This window comes from Calonectris borealis, chromosome 8 (genome assembly GCF_964195595.1).
Source record: "Calonectris borealis chromosome 8, bCalBor7.hap1.2, whole genome shotgun sequence".
NCBI lineage: Eukaryota > Metazoa > Chordata > Aves > Procellariiformes > Procellariidae > Calonectris > Calonectris borealis.
Window position 1 is genome coordinate 16,868,498 of NC_134319.1, and position 15,235 is coordinate 16,883,732.

General features: G+C 44.4%; 1 protein-coding gene across 1 annotated transcript in view; it reads right to left on the minus strand.

Annotated features, from left to right (window-relative positions):
- Positions 1 to 15,235, minus strand: part of SYDE2 (synapse defective Rho GTPase homolog 2) — a 34,469-nt gene that overhangs the window by 8,633 nt on the left and 10,601 nt on the right. Inside the window, exons 3-6 of the mRNA XM_075156196.1 lie at positions 10,217 to 11,316; positions 7,623 to 7,749; positions 1,175 to 1,356; positions 66 to 297 (exon numbers count right to left, since the gene is read on the minus strand). Coding sequence (XP_075012297.1) covers positions 66 to 297; positions 1,175 to 1,356; positions 7,623 to 7,749; positions 10,217 to 11,316 — 1,641 coding nt within the window. The remainder of the gene's footprint in view (positions 1 to 65; positions 298 to 1,174; positions 1,357 to 7,622; positions 7,750 to 10,216; positions 11,317 to 15,235) is intronic.

Here is a 15,235-nt window from a genome sequence, read left to right on the forward strand (position 1 = left end):
TCACGCAGTAAAAACATACAGCAATGGTTTGACATTTTCCCTTGATCAGATTCATGAAACCGTACCTGGCCACAGCTGGAGTAAATAGTGAAGGACCTCTATGTGTTTTTTGAAGTCCAGGGCACTAGCAAGCTCTTCTGAGTCTGTGAAGACTCTGTTGTTATGGTTGGTGGTCTCCTGCCTCTGGCTCAGTAACACGGGCCCAAAACATACAGCTAAATTCTGGCACGTCATCTTATTTACTTCGTGGTAAGAAGCCACCAGTTTCAGGTGATCCAACAGCATCTTCAGGGTAGCCTAAAAGAACAAAATACTGTTCAGGAAACAAAACACTAGACGAATGTGGCATTGAAATCCCAACGTCGCTGCTCTAGCGGGATAAGATCAAGGCCGATAGTGATGGTTTTTCCACCAACACCCATCAATGGAACATCTAAGTGCTGAATTAGAAAAGCTGTATCAGACTATCGCAGAGCAGACTAGTTAAGACAGGCTTTCTGGTAAAATTCAGCTTGTTTCTTACCTGATCTCAGTTTTATGTGGATGAGTTTTCTCACAGTGGAAAGGGGACGTCAGGGAGGGGAGAGAAGCTGTAGAAGCAGTACAGATGATCCAGGTACATTAGAAAATAAAGAAACCCTCAGTACAACCTCAGCATCAGAACAAACTTGCAGGTACTGTACAGGCTACTCGCTCACTCCCTCCCACAGGCTAACTGTGGCTTTCTACAGAGGCGAATTTGGCAGGTAACGGCGCGCAGCACTATGACACTGCACAGTACGGGAAGGTAAGGCTTTATTGCATATGCTTAGGAAAGAAGAAAGCATTTGCCCATGTAATTGCGACATGCAGATTCAGAGAGCTCCACAGAAATGTAGCAGAACACCACACAGGAATAATCTCCCATCTAACAATGTAAAAGTAGTGATCACAGCTTTTAATTCAGTTTTACAGAGACAATACAAAATGCAAACTAGAATAAATCCAGCAATGCAGACCCTCCAATTACTTACAGCATAGAAGTATTTTCAAAGATGCAGAGCATCAAAAATCCAGGTGGACTGTTAAGTCAGGAAACAGGTGTACACATTTGGACACATTTTATATCCAGTGGGAAAATGTTCCTTTATTTTCTGAAGCATGCAATTAACTTGAACCTGCTAACACTGCTCACCTTCTCAACATCTGGCAGGCAATCCAGAAGGGCTGCTGTGTGCTCGGAGTCACTCGGGTCATTTTCACAACCACTTGCCGTCATTTTCAAGGGATTTTTCACCATGGCATCCAACACCGCTTCGTAGAGCTGCTTGGTTATCAGGGGAGAGGGTAGCTCCCGCAGGTAATCCTTTAGGACACCTTCACAAGAGACACAAGTACAGTTGCCTTTAACAAGCTGCAGATTCGCTTTCCCGCGTTTTGGGGAGGTCAGGGGCACCAGCACCCCTGTCCTCACAGTTCTGCAGCTTCTCCAAGCCCATGCAAGGCAGCTCCTGGCCAACTCAGAACAGAAACCAGGGGGGGAAGGTGCACCGCGTCCAGAGAAGAGGGGTGCATGCAGGTACCCCAGGGGCAGCTCTGCCTGGCGTCCCCCTCCTGATTGGGGCGAGGGAAAGACAAGGAAAGGGCTCTTAGCAGGCCGCCTCCTGCCCGAGGAAAGGAGCTACTGCAAACACCAAAGCCCTCACAGCCTGATGAGACCTCCTCCTTTATATACGACTGGCAATTCATTTTTCTGTTCAGTGTTGTACTGGGTTTGCGTGGCAAGGTTTTGGTAGTGGGGAGGCTACAGGGGTGGTTTCTGTGAGAAGCTGCTAGAAGCTTCCTCTATGTCCGACAGAGCCAATGCCAGCCGGCTCCAAGACGGACCTGCCGCTGGCCAAGGCTGAGCCCATCAGCGAAGGTGGTAGCACCTCTGGGGTAACATATTTAAGAAGGGGGGGGAACCTGCGCAACTGCAGCCGAAGAGAGGAGTGAGAATATGCGAGGGAAACAACTCTGCAGACACCAATGTCAGTGAAGGAGGGGCAAGAGGTGCTCCAGGTGCCGGAGCAGAGATCCCCGTGCAGCCCGTGGTGAAGACCATGGTGGTTAACGCTGGAGCAGATATCCACCTGCAGCCCGTGGAGGACCCCACGCCGGAGCAGGTGGATGCCCTAAGGAGGCTTTGACCCCGTGGGAAGTCCACACTGGACCAGGCTCCTGGCAGGACCTGTGGACTCATGGAGAGAGGAGCCCATGCTGGAGCAGGTTTGCTGTCGGGACTTGTGACCCCACGGGGGACCCACGCTGGAGCAGTCTGTTCCTGAAGGACTGCACCCCGTGGAAAGGGCCCACGCTGGAGCAGTTTGTGAAGAACTGCAGCCCGTGGGAAGGACTCACGTTGGAGAAGTTCACGGAGGACTGTCTCCCGTGGGAGGGACCCCACGCTGGAGGAGCGGCAGAGACAACGTGTGATGAACTGACCGCAACCCCCCTCCCCGTCCCCCTGCGCCGCTGGGGGGAAGGAGGTAGAGAAAATCGGGAGTGAAGTTGAGCCCAGGAAGAAGGGAGGGGTGGGAGGGGAAGGTGTTTTAAGATTTAGTTTTTATTTCTCATTACCCTACTCTGATTTTCCCCAAGTCAAGCGTGTTTTGCCCGTGATGGTAACTGCTGAGCAATCTCCCTGTCCTTACCTCGACCCACGAGCTTTTCGTTTTGTTTTCTCTCCCCTGTCCAGCTGAGGAGGGGAGTGGCAGAGCGGCTTTGGTGGGCACCTGGCGTCCAGCCAGGGCCAACCCACCACAAGTGTATTTTCAGCTATGAAATTACGAGCAAGCACCTCGGTGCCAGTGCCACGCTCAGCAAAGCACACGGCCTTTTCTCAGAGACCAGACAGACGTCCTCAGGGAAACACCAACTCCCCCCTGCCTCTGGGTACTGTGTCCCCCCAGCACCGCTCGCTTCCCCTGTGACAACTGTCGTGCACATCCACAGGAGACACTGGCTGAAATACCCACGCACCGAGCCCCCCCAGCTGCGGAGACGTACTGCACCGTTCCAGAGCTGGAGACGTGCTGGAGGAGAGGCTGCTTCTAGGGGATGCAAACCAGGCAAGCGCCTCATTAACCCCCTACTCCTTCCACAGATGCAAACAAACAAGAAGGAGTTGAGCATCCGCATTCTTGTAAGCTGGCTCTAGAGGCTGGTTGATACTTCGGTTTGAGGGGGGTTTCAGTAATTGAAAGAATAATAATTAAAAAAAACAAAACAGCAGCTTTTATTTTCCTTACAAAACACATTCTGTGCCACAAATATCTGCCCATTTCAGCTAGATCACAATTTAATTTAAATATTTTGTTAAGAAGAAATGGTGGATTAAAAAAAAACCTTTTGAAAGCAGGTACTGTAATTAACAAAGCAGCCTGTCCTCTGAAAAGGCAAAGTTGGAAAGGTAGAAAATTTTTAGTATGCACTCCTCATAGCCTTGTAAAATCCCAAATCACAGCAAATACCATCACACTGTGCTATTTAACAAAGCAACAGTTTTTATAAACTCAATCTTTATATCCTAGGTGTAAACTGAACTGTATAGCAGTGGCTTTGTTATGAGGTCATTTCTAAAAAAATACAGGGAACGAAAGCTAACATTTTCCCCTTCATAGCCATGTTCACATGCAGAATGCAAGTAAAAGTTGGCTTCTACCTGTATAAATGTTTTTATTTTAAAACAAATACTGCACCTCGCAGTAATGCGGCTATTCCAGCCACGTTTCGCGAGCAGCGCTAACTGAAGCGGCGTCACCCCTGGAGCTGCCAGACCATCCCCCTCCGCAGCGTAAGGCTCGGGGCAGCCAGGCGAAACTTCTGTCCCTGCAGACCACCACACAGCACCTAACGGCTCACCCTGGGCTTAAAATGGGAACCTCCCACCAGGAATATAAAAAATGCAAACAACCATCCACATATTTTCCTGAAAACATATTCCCTCTGGTGGTTTGGGGTTTTTTGTTTGTTTGTTTTAAAAAGAATATGCCACTTTTTCTACTGCTCCACTTAAGTGGTTAGTTTTTGTTGAACAACTTACTCATATTCTCCCCCTCCCCAGAAAATTTTTCTTCTTCCCTGCATGTTAGAGGCCTGTGTTCCATGCGTGGATTAACTGGTTACAATATTTATGAGACAAATGTGGCAGAAGCTGGTGCTGTACATCGCGGTTTGGGATGTTTTCCTTTTTCTGAAAGCAAAACACTAGCAAGAGATGCTGACTTTTATCAGGATCTTTGTTTCAGCTGTGCTTTTTTTTTGGAGGAGGAGGCTGAAATCAGAATCAGCTTACAGTAGGAAATGGTATGTTGTAAAATCAGCTTATACTGTTGAAACACTCACAACCTATTAATAATCATTTAGTAGGAATTCCTGTAATAGCATCCACAGTCATAGGACTACCACCTGCCAAAATCCTGTTTAACCCCAAATAACGGGATAGTTTGGGAGCCATGAATGCCCCTTAACCTTTCTAAATCCTTTTGCTATTCACTCAGCTAATTAGCCCTGTAAGAGGCTGCTGTTATTTTTTTCCATGCATCTATGCCTCCCACTGCTACCAGCCCACTAGCACATTCCCCTTGACACAACCACACACAACAAATTTAGACAGCGAGCAGAAATTGCCATCCACTTCATTAATTCCTCATTTTTCTGACCCACTGAACTGTTAACAGTATTGCATGCTTTATGCAGAGATACGAATTCACGTGGATGCAAACAGACGTGAGGCAACAACATGACTACTGGTCAGTTCCGAAAATTGGCTGCACGCTTCAGTTTGAGCCACGAGCGCACTTAGCTGTGTGTAAGCCTGTGCCAATCCCAAGAGCATTTCTCAGTCAAGATTTAATCATTAAATGTTCATTCTTTACTCTTTGGAGAGCTGTCAAAAAAAAAAAATCTTTTTCATCTTTTGGAAAAGCAGCACTACTCAAATTTCAAAAAGAACACAAGGCGGCACTTCAAATCAGACAAGATTTATGCTGAGGATTCATATTTTATGGAACACATGTTTTGGCTTAAACGTATAAAAGTATGAATCATGTGCATTGCCTCAGCAATGTTACAGCAGTAACACATCAGGGGAAACATTCCCCCTCAACCCAGCTCCCTAAGAACGTGCGAGAGAGGTTTTGTGGGCTCTTTTATTCCTAGCACTAAGCACAGTGGGTACCTCAGGTCTGTCAGCAAAAATTGCAGATTCTCCTTTCAGCCCAGACCACACTGTTTGTAATTAATCAGAGAGCGGGCTGCAGTTTAGCCAGTGGCAGTTACGGGTGCAAACACCCCTTCCCGCCCCGCTCCCCCCCAAGTCAGGCAGGATCCCTGCACTCAATCCCTTCAACACAACTCTAACACAGGCACGACAGGCAATCGCACAGCACAGCTGCAGGGGACCAGGGGAAAGAATTTCTTGGTTTTAATGTAATTTCTTAAAACTATTTTTTCCTTGTAAGGAAAGCAGCATGTAAGTCAACTCTTGCAATATAACACATACAAAAGCACACCCAGTGGTCCTTCCGTAAGACAGATACCAAGGCTGTAGTCTTTTCACTCTTGGAATACAAATTCTGGATGCAAAAGATTACCCTTCGGTAGTAAAAACCAAAAAAGGAGCAAGAGTCCAGCAGGACCCACACAGTCACCAGAAGTTCACCATCACCAATGAGGCTTGCAGCAATGTATATTGAAAAATTGAAGTACACTTTTCTATTTAACCACTGCATCATAAACTCGTGATGGAAAGATCAGTCAGACTGTGCCGCTGTCCTTCCAGGGCTTTGCATCAGTACCAAGCTCTCCTGCAGTTCAGACTTAGGTTTCAGCCAATTCTGGCTGGTTCTGAGTGTACAAAGTACTCATCAAAATCAAAATGCTTATGAAACGTTACAGGTTCTTTTGTACATGGATGAGAATTAAGTTCCTACACCCTTTCCCATGATACTCCTGAACTGTTTCTGCAAATACTGTTTTCTTGTAATGATTACTTGTAGCATGGGAGTGCAATGCCATTTTTATTCTTCCAAAATTAAAAGAAAAAAAAAAACAAACAGCAGAGTTTTCCATTAGCCAAAAGTTTACATTAACCAAATAGCAGTTTGCCATTTGTCCATATACAAGTCAGTTATCAGACAGTTTCTGCTGTTTGGCAGAAAGCAACAGAGGGGTTTTTTCCCCCCTTCTTGAGTTGATTTACAAAATCGTGAAGAAAACAGGACTTCAACAGTTTCATAGAACAGTCTGCTCTTAGAAATTATCCCACTTTTTCTCATTAATTTATTTGTAAAGAGAAGAAAATCATCCAGTTTAAAAGATCTTTTATACCATTTACTTTTACTCCACACCTCCTCTTTATAAGAGGTGTATCCCATTAGAGTAAAACAAGCACAAGTTTCTGCTGCTGGCAACGCCGGTACTTGTGAGCAACACTGAACCCAACAGCGAAACCAGCCAGGGCAAGCAAGGTGAACCGACTAGCTGGACATTCTGAACCAAAAGGTTTATTTAACACATCAGTAAATGTCACTGAGTAATATCTTCCGACACCACTTTGTATAATTATAAAGTGTAATGAACAAAATTCATTCCCAACACACTGGAATGAAATAAACCACCAAACAGGGCAGAACTGTCCCGTACAGCTGGATGTACAGTTGGGCGTTACAGAAGGGGCTTTGGCACAGAAAATTTATACCCTGACCGTGGTTGCTACATTTTCCATCCCTGGATACGTAGGAAGCAAATGCCCCTGCCTAATTTCCTAGAGCTATTGGTTTACTCGGTGATGCCTGAAATTAGATCAACTTTGGTTTACGTAACAAGTATCAATAGTTACAAAACTGCTCCACTTTTAAGCAAACAAAAAAAACCTCAACAACTTGCTTCAGTTGTGCAGTGCAACTCCTGAGTAAACACTCATGGAAAGAGCTGATGCAGACGCAGACAGGCTTCCTCAGACCTCCTGGTCCTGCACTCCCAGACCTTCTCACCTTGGCAGCAGCTTGCTGCGTGAGAGCAAGTAAAGGGCCACTCCACTGAGCAGGAGAAAGCTGCTATTTAATTATGTTTTAAAAGAAGCAGATGATCAACTGAAGACGCTTTCCTGCAGCTCTAACAAGCCTGTTCAAGATGTTGGGAAATCTATTTCCAAAAATCCTGCCATCTCTAACATGAAGGGAGGACAACGGGTTGATCCGAGACGGCCCTTGGATCACACGCTGCAGAGCAACCAGCACAGCGCACGTCTCGGATCACAACCGAGTTTCTCAAGATTCGCTCCAATACAAAGCAACAGCAGAGGTTTAACCTGCTCTGGGGACCTCGGCTCCCTTCAGACTTCCACCTCCCTCTGTAAAGCAGTTCCTGAAAGCGGCTCTTTCCATACCCTCCTCCCTCCACATCACTGCTCCTTCACACTTACACATCCCCAAGGCTCCCGCGCTCATCCTCACCTAACATTTAGCAATACAAAGCAGCCGTTAACAGCTTGTTAAATACAACAGAAAACTAGTTCAGAACGCAATTTCACCTTTTAAAAGGTACCTTACGAACATGGCACAATTCTATATTAAAAGAAAAGCAAGTAAATGTATTACCTGTTATGACATTAATATCTGGGTATTGGCTTTCACAGAGAGTAACGGCCTTGCTGTCCCTCTCAAACGCCTCTCGAAGCTCCTTCTTAACCGCTGCTGAGCCACATAACCGATACAGGCCTACCACCTAGGAGCAAAAACAACGGCCTCACGTCAGTTATTTTCCTGCAGAGGGGACTAGTAATCGGCATTATGCTTTGTCTCATCCGGGAAGCGCGACAAACGTGTTCAGGCAATTGTTTGGAAACAAACTTTAAGAAAACTGTAACAGCACAAACTGTTAACATGAAATGATAATGTATATTATCAAACATTACACAAGAGACAGTCGTGACTGTTAAGCAGGAAGCTAATAACTAAAACTAATGTTTTCTGTAACAGTGAACACACTGAGCAGTATCTTATTGACAGAACATGACTTTTAAATTGGAATCATTTAGTGCTTCACTTTTGTGCAAACTTCGGAAACAAATACAGAATAAGTTAGATAGTAAACAATATTTAAATTATATTCGATACCAGAGTTTCAAGAGAATTATGAATACTCCATTATTACATCTATAAGATGCTGTTTTAAAGATGACAAGATCCTGACTTGCACGTTTCAAATTATATTAAGAGTTTTATGCAAAGCAGGGGTTATTTAACATGCTCAAGGTGACAGAAATGAAACCCACAACACTCTTGGACTGAATTGCTAATTCAATGATGTGCTTTCATGCACCCAGATTTTGGTTTTTTACCATTATTTACTTTTCATTTTCATCAACACCATTTATACAAAGCACTCCTATGATATTAAGGAACTGAATCTTAAATATATTAATTTTATTTTAATTAACTTTATAGGCAGGTATACTGAGCAGTAGATAGCTAGTCCAAAACTACCATGGACTCAAAAGACAAAAAAAAACCCAAAACCCCCTGACTTAGACTGTACTGACTTCAACCATGCGAATCTAGGTTTGCAAAGAACAGTATTTGTCTGGCCGTATACTGATTCCTTTTTAAATAAATGGAAAGTTACCCAATGGAATCTGTACTCCCTCTTTCCCAAGACTGAATATGATCTAGGATTTGCTTAAGACAATTTCTTTTAAACTCTAAAGGTTTTTAATGCCACGTCTGAAACTCAGGAGGAGATGACGCACTATGACAGTAGTCTGCAGTCTATTGGAAAGCCAAAAATGTCAGACAAGCACGTGGTTAAAACAAGAAGTTAACAGTATATTTTGCATTTTTGGTTCTCCCTGTGCAAATACACAAATTAGATTTCATGCTCAAAAGCACCAGGTACATTCAGACAATTCAGATCCCAATCGCTTCATTACCAGTCTTGCCTTGATTACCCAATATCATTTGCATGACTAGGTGCTAATAAACCCAAAATAAAATGGTGAAACCATGGGATACATACATTGGAAAGAATAAAACTTCTCTTTTCCACTGATTTGCATAATGTTAGCAGAAGCATTCACAACAAGAATCATGCAGTTGTTACCAGTACTGACTTCTAGTGAAGTAATTACATAGAAATACTGTTTCTGTCTATATTTTATGACCTAGGTTATAAATAGCAGAGTTAAACTCCTAACACCTGGAACTATATCCAACCTGTCGGCAAGTTAAAATAGTAACAGTGGTAGGTGTGATTACTTCTCATTTTCACCTGAGCAAGAACAGGTGTAAAAGAAACTGAGGGCTCACACATGCTGTGGAACAGCATGCAGGAGTCCTCCCACCAGTTTCAAATTAATTGCCAAGGCGGATATCCACCCTTAGGACTGTGCATCTCCCCTCCTAACAGACTTCTTGTCTAGCATCCGTAACTGGGGATTCGTTTCCACACCTTGTTTCTCATACATATTTTTGTCCATTAGGTTACATCAAGCAGTAAACTGTATCAGGATGAAGAAAAGACACTGGGCACTGCTGCCTTACAGCATTCATCTCCCGTCCTAATTTTGAAAACAAGCCGAAGAAAGGCAAGGAGCAGTGGCTTGGGGAAAGCATTAATTCAGCCCCTCAGGGTCTTCTCCTTATCTTAATGCTGTGCACAAAGTGATGGCAGAGTCTTTGGCATGTTGGCTTGAGACTGCACACATGTAAGTAAAGTTTTGTCAAAAGACCTGCCCTCATCACTTTGTTGTCACTGCACACAATGCCTTGGTTTCAGGTAGGAGGGAACATAATACTCATTTTTGCATTTAGATTCAGTATGTCCTTAGGGAGTGACCTGTCTTTCAGGAATCAGGCATTTTCAAGTTCCCATCTCAGCTCTGCTTTTCGAGTGTGACTACAGCTGGGGGCTGCAGGTTCATTTAAACATCCCTAGTCCTAAAGCACTACTGTGAGCATCTCCTGTGAGCAAGCGTACATCTCCTCTACAAAGGCCAAGCTGATAGAATTGATTTCACACAGTCCTGTTATTCTTCCCACATTACAGTGACTAGTGTTCACCAAACAGGAGCAGCAAAGCAAAATAAAGTGACATGTAGAGGTGTTTTTAATTTCCCCTTTCCCGCTCACACTCTGCAACAACAGCTATCCCAACACAGAAATATTAACAGAACAGATTAAAATATGCACAGTACCTGACAGCCTCTCTTTTCAATCTCCAGAATGCATTTCTGCATCAAAAGTGGCACCATCAAGCCCACATTTTCCTTCTCTACAACTTTTCGAGCATCTATCCCAAACATCACGGGCTCCCGATCTGCATCGAGACCATCAAGAGAGTTCTCCCACTGCTCCATGAGCGACAGCTTGACGTAAATAAGCCCCCTCGGTTCCAGTTTGACAGCCAGCTGATGTGTCTTTGTCACTCGGAAGAGAGTAGGAAGAGCCACAGTTCCATGACAACACACCCGATTTTTCCGCGGGGTGGGTTCCCAGCTGAACACCACCAGCTTTAAGTGCTGAGCGTTTTCAATTTCTATGTTGAACGTGTGGTCCATATCTAGAAACGTTGTCCTACATGTAAGCAGGGCTGTTCTTGCTTTGTTTACTGAGTCAACCTGTATTGCACAAAAGACATCTTTCGAGTCTATTCTTGGTGGTTTTAAGTCTTCAGCACCATAAAAGTGAATGCTCATGAGTCCAGAGATGTACTGAGAGCACTTGGGTTGATCAGAAAAGTTATAGTGTCTGAAAGCATCGATATCTATTTCAGATTTACCACTGTTACTTGGAAGGCTCTCCTTTCCTTTCCCACACTTGGTTTCATGTCCATGTTTACCAGATTTTGTTATAAGTTCGGGAGAGTCACCATCACTGAGGTAACCGCCTTTGTTGAAGGATTTGGAGCTCCTCGAGCTTTTCTTTTTGTAGGTGTGTTGCGACGATACACTGCTGTCGAGATGGTAACGACTTATCACATTCCTGCTGGCAGCTGTGGTTGAGTTTCCAGAAGATGGCAAAGACACTGTATGGCTTGTATCCCGGCAGCTGCCTTTCAGCAGGGAAGGAGGGTTATCTGAACTAGTATGGCTTGAAGTTCCCTTGACACTCAGTTTCCTGCTCAGCTCTGGCAGCTTTTTCATTTTCATGGAAAGCTTCCTCACAGTCCTGGGAGATTTAATTCTATCAGGGAAAGGCCAGTTGATTGATCCGCTTTTTTTCAGAGGACTGGGACTTGGAGGAGAAACCTCTGTTGAAGGTATATCAGCCTTGTGTCCAAGTGCAACTCCAGAACCTTTAGAAGAGAAGAGAAGGAATAATCATTTTCAAACCGCTCAATAACTGCAGTTTTGCAGCAACGAAAAAATACATCCTGAACTAGGGGAAAACCTGTTGATTTGTCATAACTTGATAAATGCATTTCATTCAGACAAGCATCATTCATTCATCAGTCAGATGTTCACGAGCATTCAGAAAGCTGTGCTCTGCTGACTCGTTCAGCCAAATTTGGCAGTTCATAGTCCAAAGCCAGATTTGTTCTGCTTTACGGAGATGAAAGGGCCAGAAACTACATATAAACAAACGAGCTATCTCAGCCGCTGCATTCAGCTCGATCCATTTGTGCTGTATCATAGAATCATCCCCCGTACATGCAGACACGGCTGCATTCCTGGGGCACAGGTGCAACGAAACCAGTCTTAAATGGGAAAACACTGGAATATGGCAAATGCACCCTTGTCTACGAAGCAGTTAGCTAGGCAGCCAACACATCAGTGTTGCCCACTCCTCTTAGGTCTGAAGGAAAGACACTCGTCTCTATGAAAAATACGGCTATACTCTTGTGCATGTCCCTCTATTACCCCAAAGAGCCTTAAATCCCTCCAGTGTAGACACAGGCAGTGTCTCACACCTTTTCTTCCATTTCTCTCAGCTCCTCCTTTCCACTGCAGGACGGAGGAGGAGGAACACAACAAGGATTTATTCCTTCCAAAAGCTGCATCCTGCACTGCCTCATTCCTGCCAGCAACTTTCCATCTTTCCTGGCACAACCATCCCATGACAGGGCTTAAAGTTATACGGTTCCCAAGTGACGTCCTCGTGGGAAATGACCCACCTTTCAAGGTACCCAAAAAAAAAAAAAATCATAACAGCGGGCACTGATGCTAAAGAAGGAAAGAGAAAAAGAAAAAAAGACTCCTTCAATTTAGCAGTAAAAGACAACTAATTAAGGAACATGATCAGACATAAGCCAGTACTGCGCACAGTGGGGAACCTGCGGTTCACCTCATGCTCCAATACTCGAGGAAATCCAAATACCAAGTCATAGCCCAAGCTTTTCTCACTTTCACCAGCATGAGGCAGTAATGACTGTAGGAAAGGCAATGAATTACACGAGTTAATGAAGCATGCAAGAGGGGAACTGAAGCCAGAATGATAGATATTATAAAATTACATGAGTACTTTCACTTAGAGTCACTTTTCTATCCCTTGAGAAACCAATAGTTGTTCTTGCAATAACCACCCCATTCATTCATCACTGCAAATTTTAGCAGCTCCCAACAGGACTTGTGTAGCCTTGCCTGTGTAGGCTAGGGTACCTCAGAGTCCTAAGCACGCTAGCCCTGTGTGGTGCAATTAGCCCAAGCGACTAATATACCTACACCCACCTGTCATCCCCCCCTGCTAGCCAGGGAAAGGGTGAGTCTATTTACAGCATATAAAAAAAAAAGAAAGAAGCGTTGTTTTGTCAAGATACTCAGCAAATCATACCTTACAGACGTTTCTCTTACAGATTTCTCAAAGGCTCACTGCTTTAGTTCTAAACCAATCACTTCAAGTCCAAATCACCATACAGCTAGTGATTTTTTAGAAGTCCCCTGTGCATCCAAATTATTTTTCTCCATTTAACTACAACTTACTTTTTATACTTCACTTGGCTTAAACAGTTAAATCAGGCTGTCTGGTCTTTGACCAAAGTGATTTGTTGTCTTTTTGGTTTTTCCCCTCAGAAAAACTTTACAGAACTAGTTCTAGTCCCAACAGAAGTTTGGCTTTAATAACTTTTGCAGATAGTTGCTTAAAAGAATATCTTTATAAAAGAAAGTTTCAGTAATGAAGAATAACGCATAGAATCTGTTTTCCAGAGCAAGAGAGGAAAATTCAATTTAGCCCTGCATCTCATGGAAGTAGTTCCCTTGCAGGGGAAGGGCTATTTCTAGCACGCCTGCTGTGCTTTTCTGGCAAGCAGCTAGTTAGAAATGTGGTGTTTGATAAAAGCGGACAAAGCCTTCCCTTGTACTGCAAATCACAGCACGGTCCCACTGGTGGGCTGGCCTGGAGCGCTCTATAGCAATCAGTGCCATATTTCAGCCCGCTAACATTAATCTTCCCTTTCTGTCAAAAGTCTCTGGCACAGGCTTGGAAAAGCAGGCCAGCAAATTAAACTTCCCCCCAGCTCATTAAAACTGAAGAGTCAATCTAACACTCTGACTTTTACGTGTCCAACTTCTGCTGCGTTCAGCACCAAACAGTTAAAATGAAATATGTGGCTGGAAGAACCTTAACAGTGGAGTATTATGCAGGATGGTATTCCCATCAGCATTGAGCCACATGTTGTTCCACTAAAGCCAGCAATGTGCTGAGGTATGCACGCAATTTTAATGAGTGTACATGACACAGCTCTGAACAAGCTGCAAAAGGAGTTGTAGCGCGGTCTGGTAACACTTCACTTCCCAGCCTACCCATCTGATCCAGCCTTCTCACAAGGGTGCCAGAGGAACGGAGCTGCGCCTTGTTCCTTTTACCAAGTCACACGGCTGTGCTGCAAACAGGCTCCTGACTGTCCCTGTCCCCACTTACTCTGCCACCACACATCCCATCTCACCAGTTAAACTTTAAAAATATCCTTACAGAAGGATGGTAGGAGGAGATGAAACATAAGAGGCACCTGTCACATAAATGACTACCAAGGCAGCAAGGGGATGGTCAGTTTGGTGGCATGCAGCTGACTATACATATGTGTGTATATATATTATTTTATTTATTTTTTACAGTGAGAACAATCAATCACTGGAACAACCTCCCCAGGGACATGGTAGAGTCCCCATCACTGGAGGTTTTCAAGATGGAACTGGACGGGGTGCTAGGTAACCTCATCTAGGCTCCCTTTCCCACCAAAGGGTGGACCAGATGATCTTTCGAGGTCCTTTCCAACCTGGGCTGTTCTATGATATACTTACGCTTTCCGGAAGCTTTAGCAGTATGACTAAGACAGAAAAAAAAAAGCTTTTGAAGGACAACGCAATCCAAGTCAAAGTGACTTGACATTGTAAGTGCCTGCCTCCATCAGCTATTCGTTCAGCTTGACCAGTAAAGCCACCTTTTACATTGCTCAGCGATACGGCCGTGTGAAAGGGTAAAGCCTTCTCACGTCCAAAGAGACACAACTGGAGAGACGTGAACCGTAGGAACACAGAGCTTCACAAACCCAGACCCCCCCTCCCACCGCACCCGGCCAGCCGCCCGCGGGGCAATGGCTGCTGTCCCCGCGGGCAGACCGTACCCCCACACCACGCTGGCCCAAGGCAAGAGGGGACTCAAACTATCTTAAGCGCTTACAACACAGCCCCTGCCAGACACCGGCACAGTAAAAATGCCTGTCTGACCCTGCTTAACGCTGTTTACATCTGCTTGGGCACACGTACCACTGTCACACTGACTGCCACGGCGCATGCTGTTTTACAGGCCTATTTGATTACTCTATTCTATACGTAACATTCCTCATCGCTTAAGGTAGGGTTTCTGAATTATTTTAAAGTTCATCAGAAAACCTGCAATTTATTTTTGGGACGATGCGTTGAGGTAAATGCGTAAGTCAGAAAACGATCAGCTCCTTATCACAGCAAGCTACTGAAATGCCAAATGGCCACTCCCACAGCTAATGGAAATGCGGAGTTCCGACCAAATTAAAGCTGATAGGTAATTTAATTTTTCCTACCATTCTCCCTTAATAAGTACACTACATCTAACACTGAAAGCATCTCTTTAGAATAATGACATTAGTGTTGAAGCTCTAAGCCATTCCATTTTAAAAAGAGAAAAAAATAAAAATACAGCTTACACTGAGGGGTTATAACTTTCAAAACCAAAGGCTCCCTTCTGCCTCGATTCTTCATTCTTTTCTTATTTTTAAATCAACCCAATGACTTATTGGG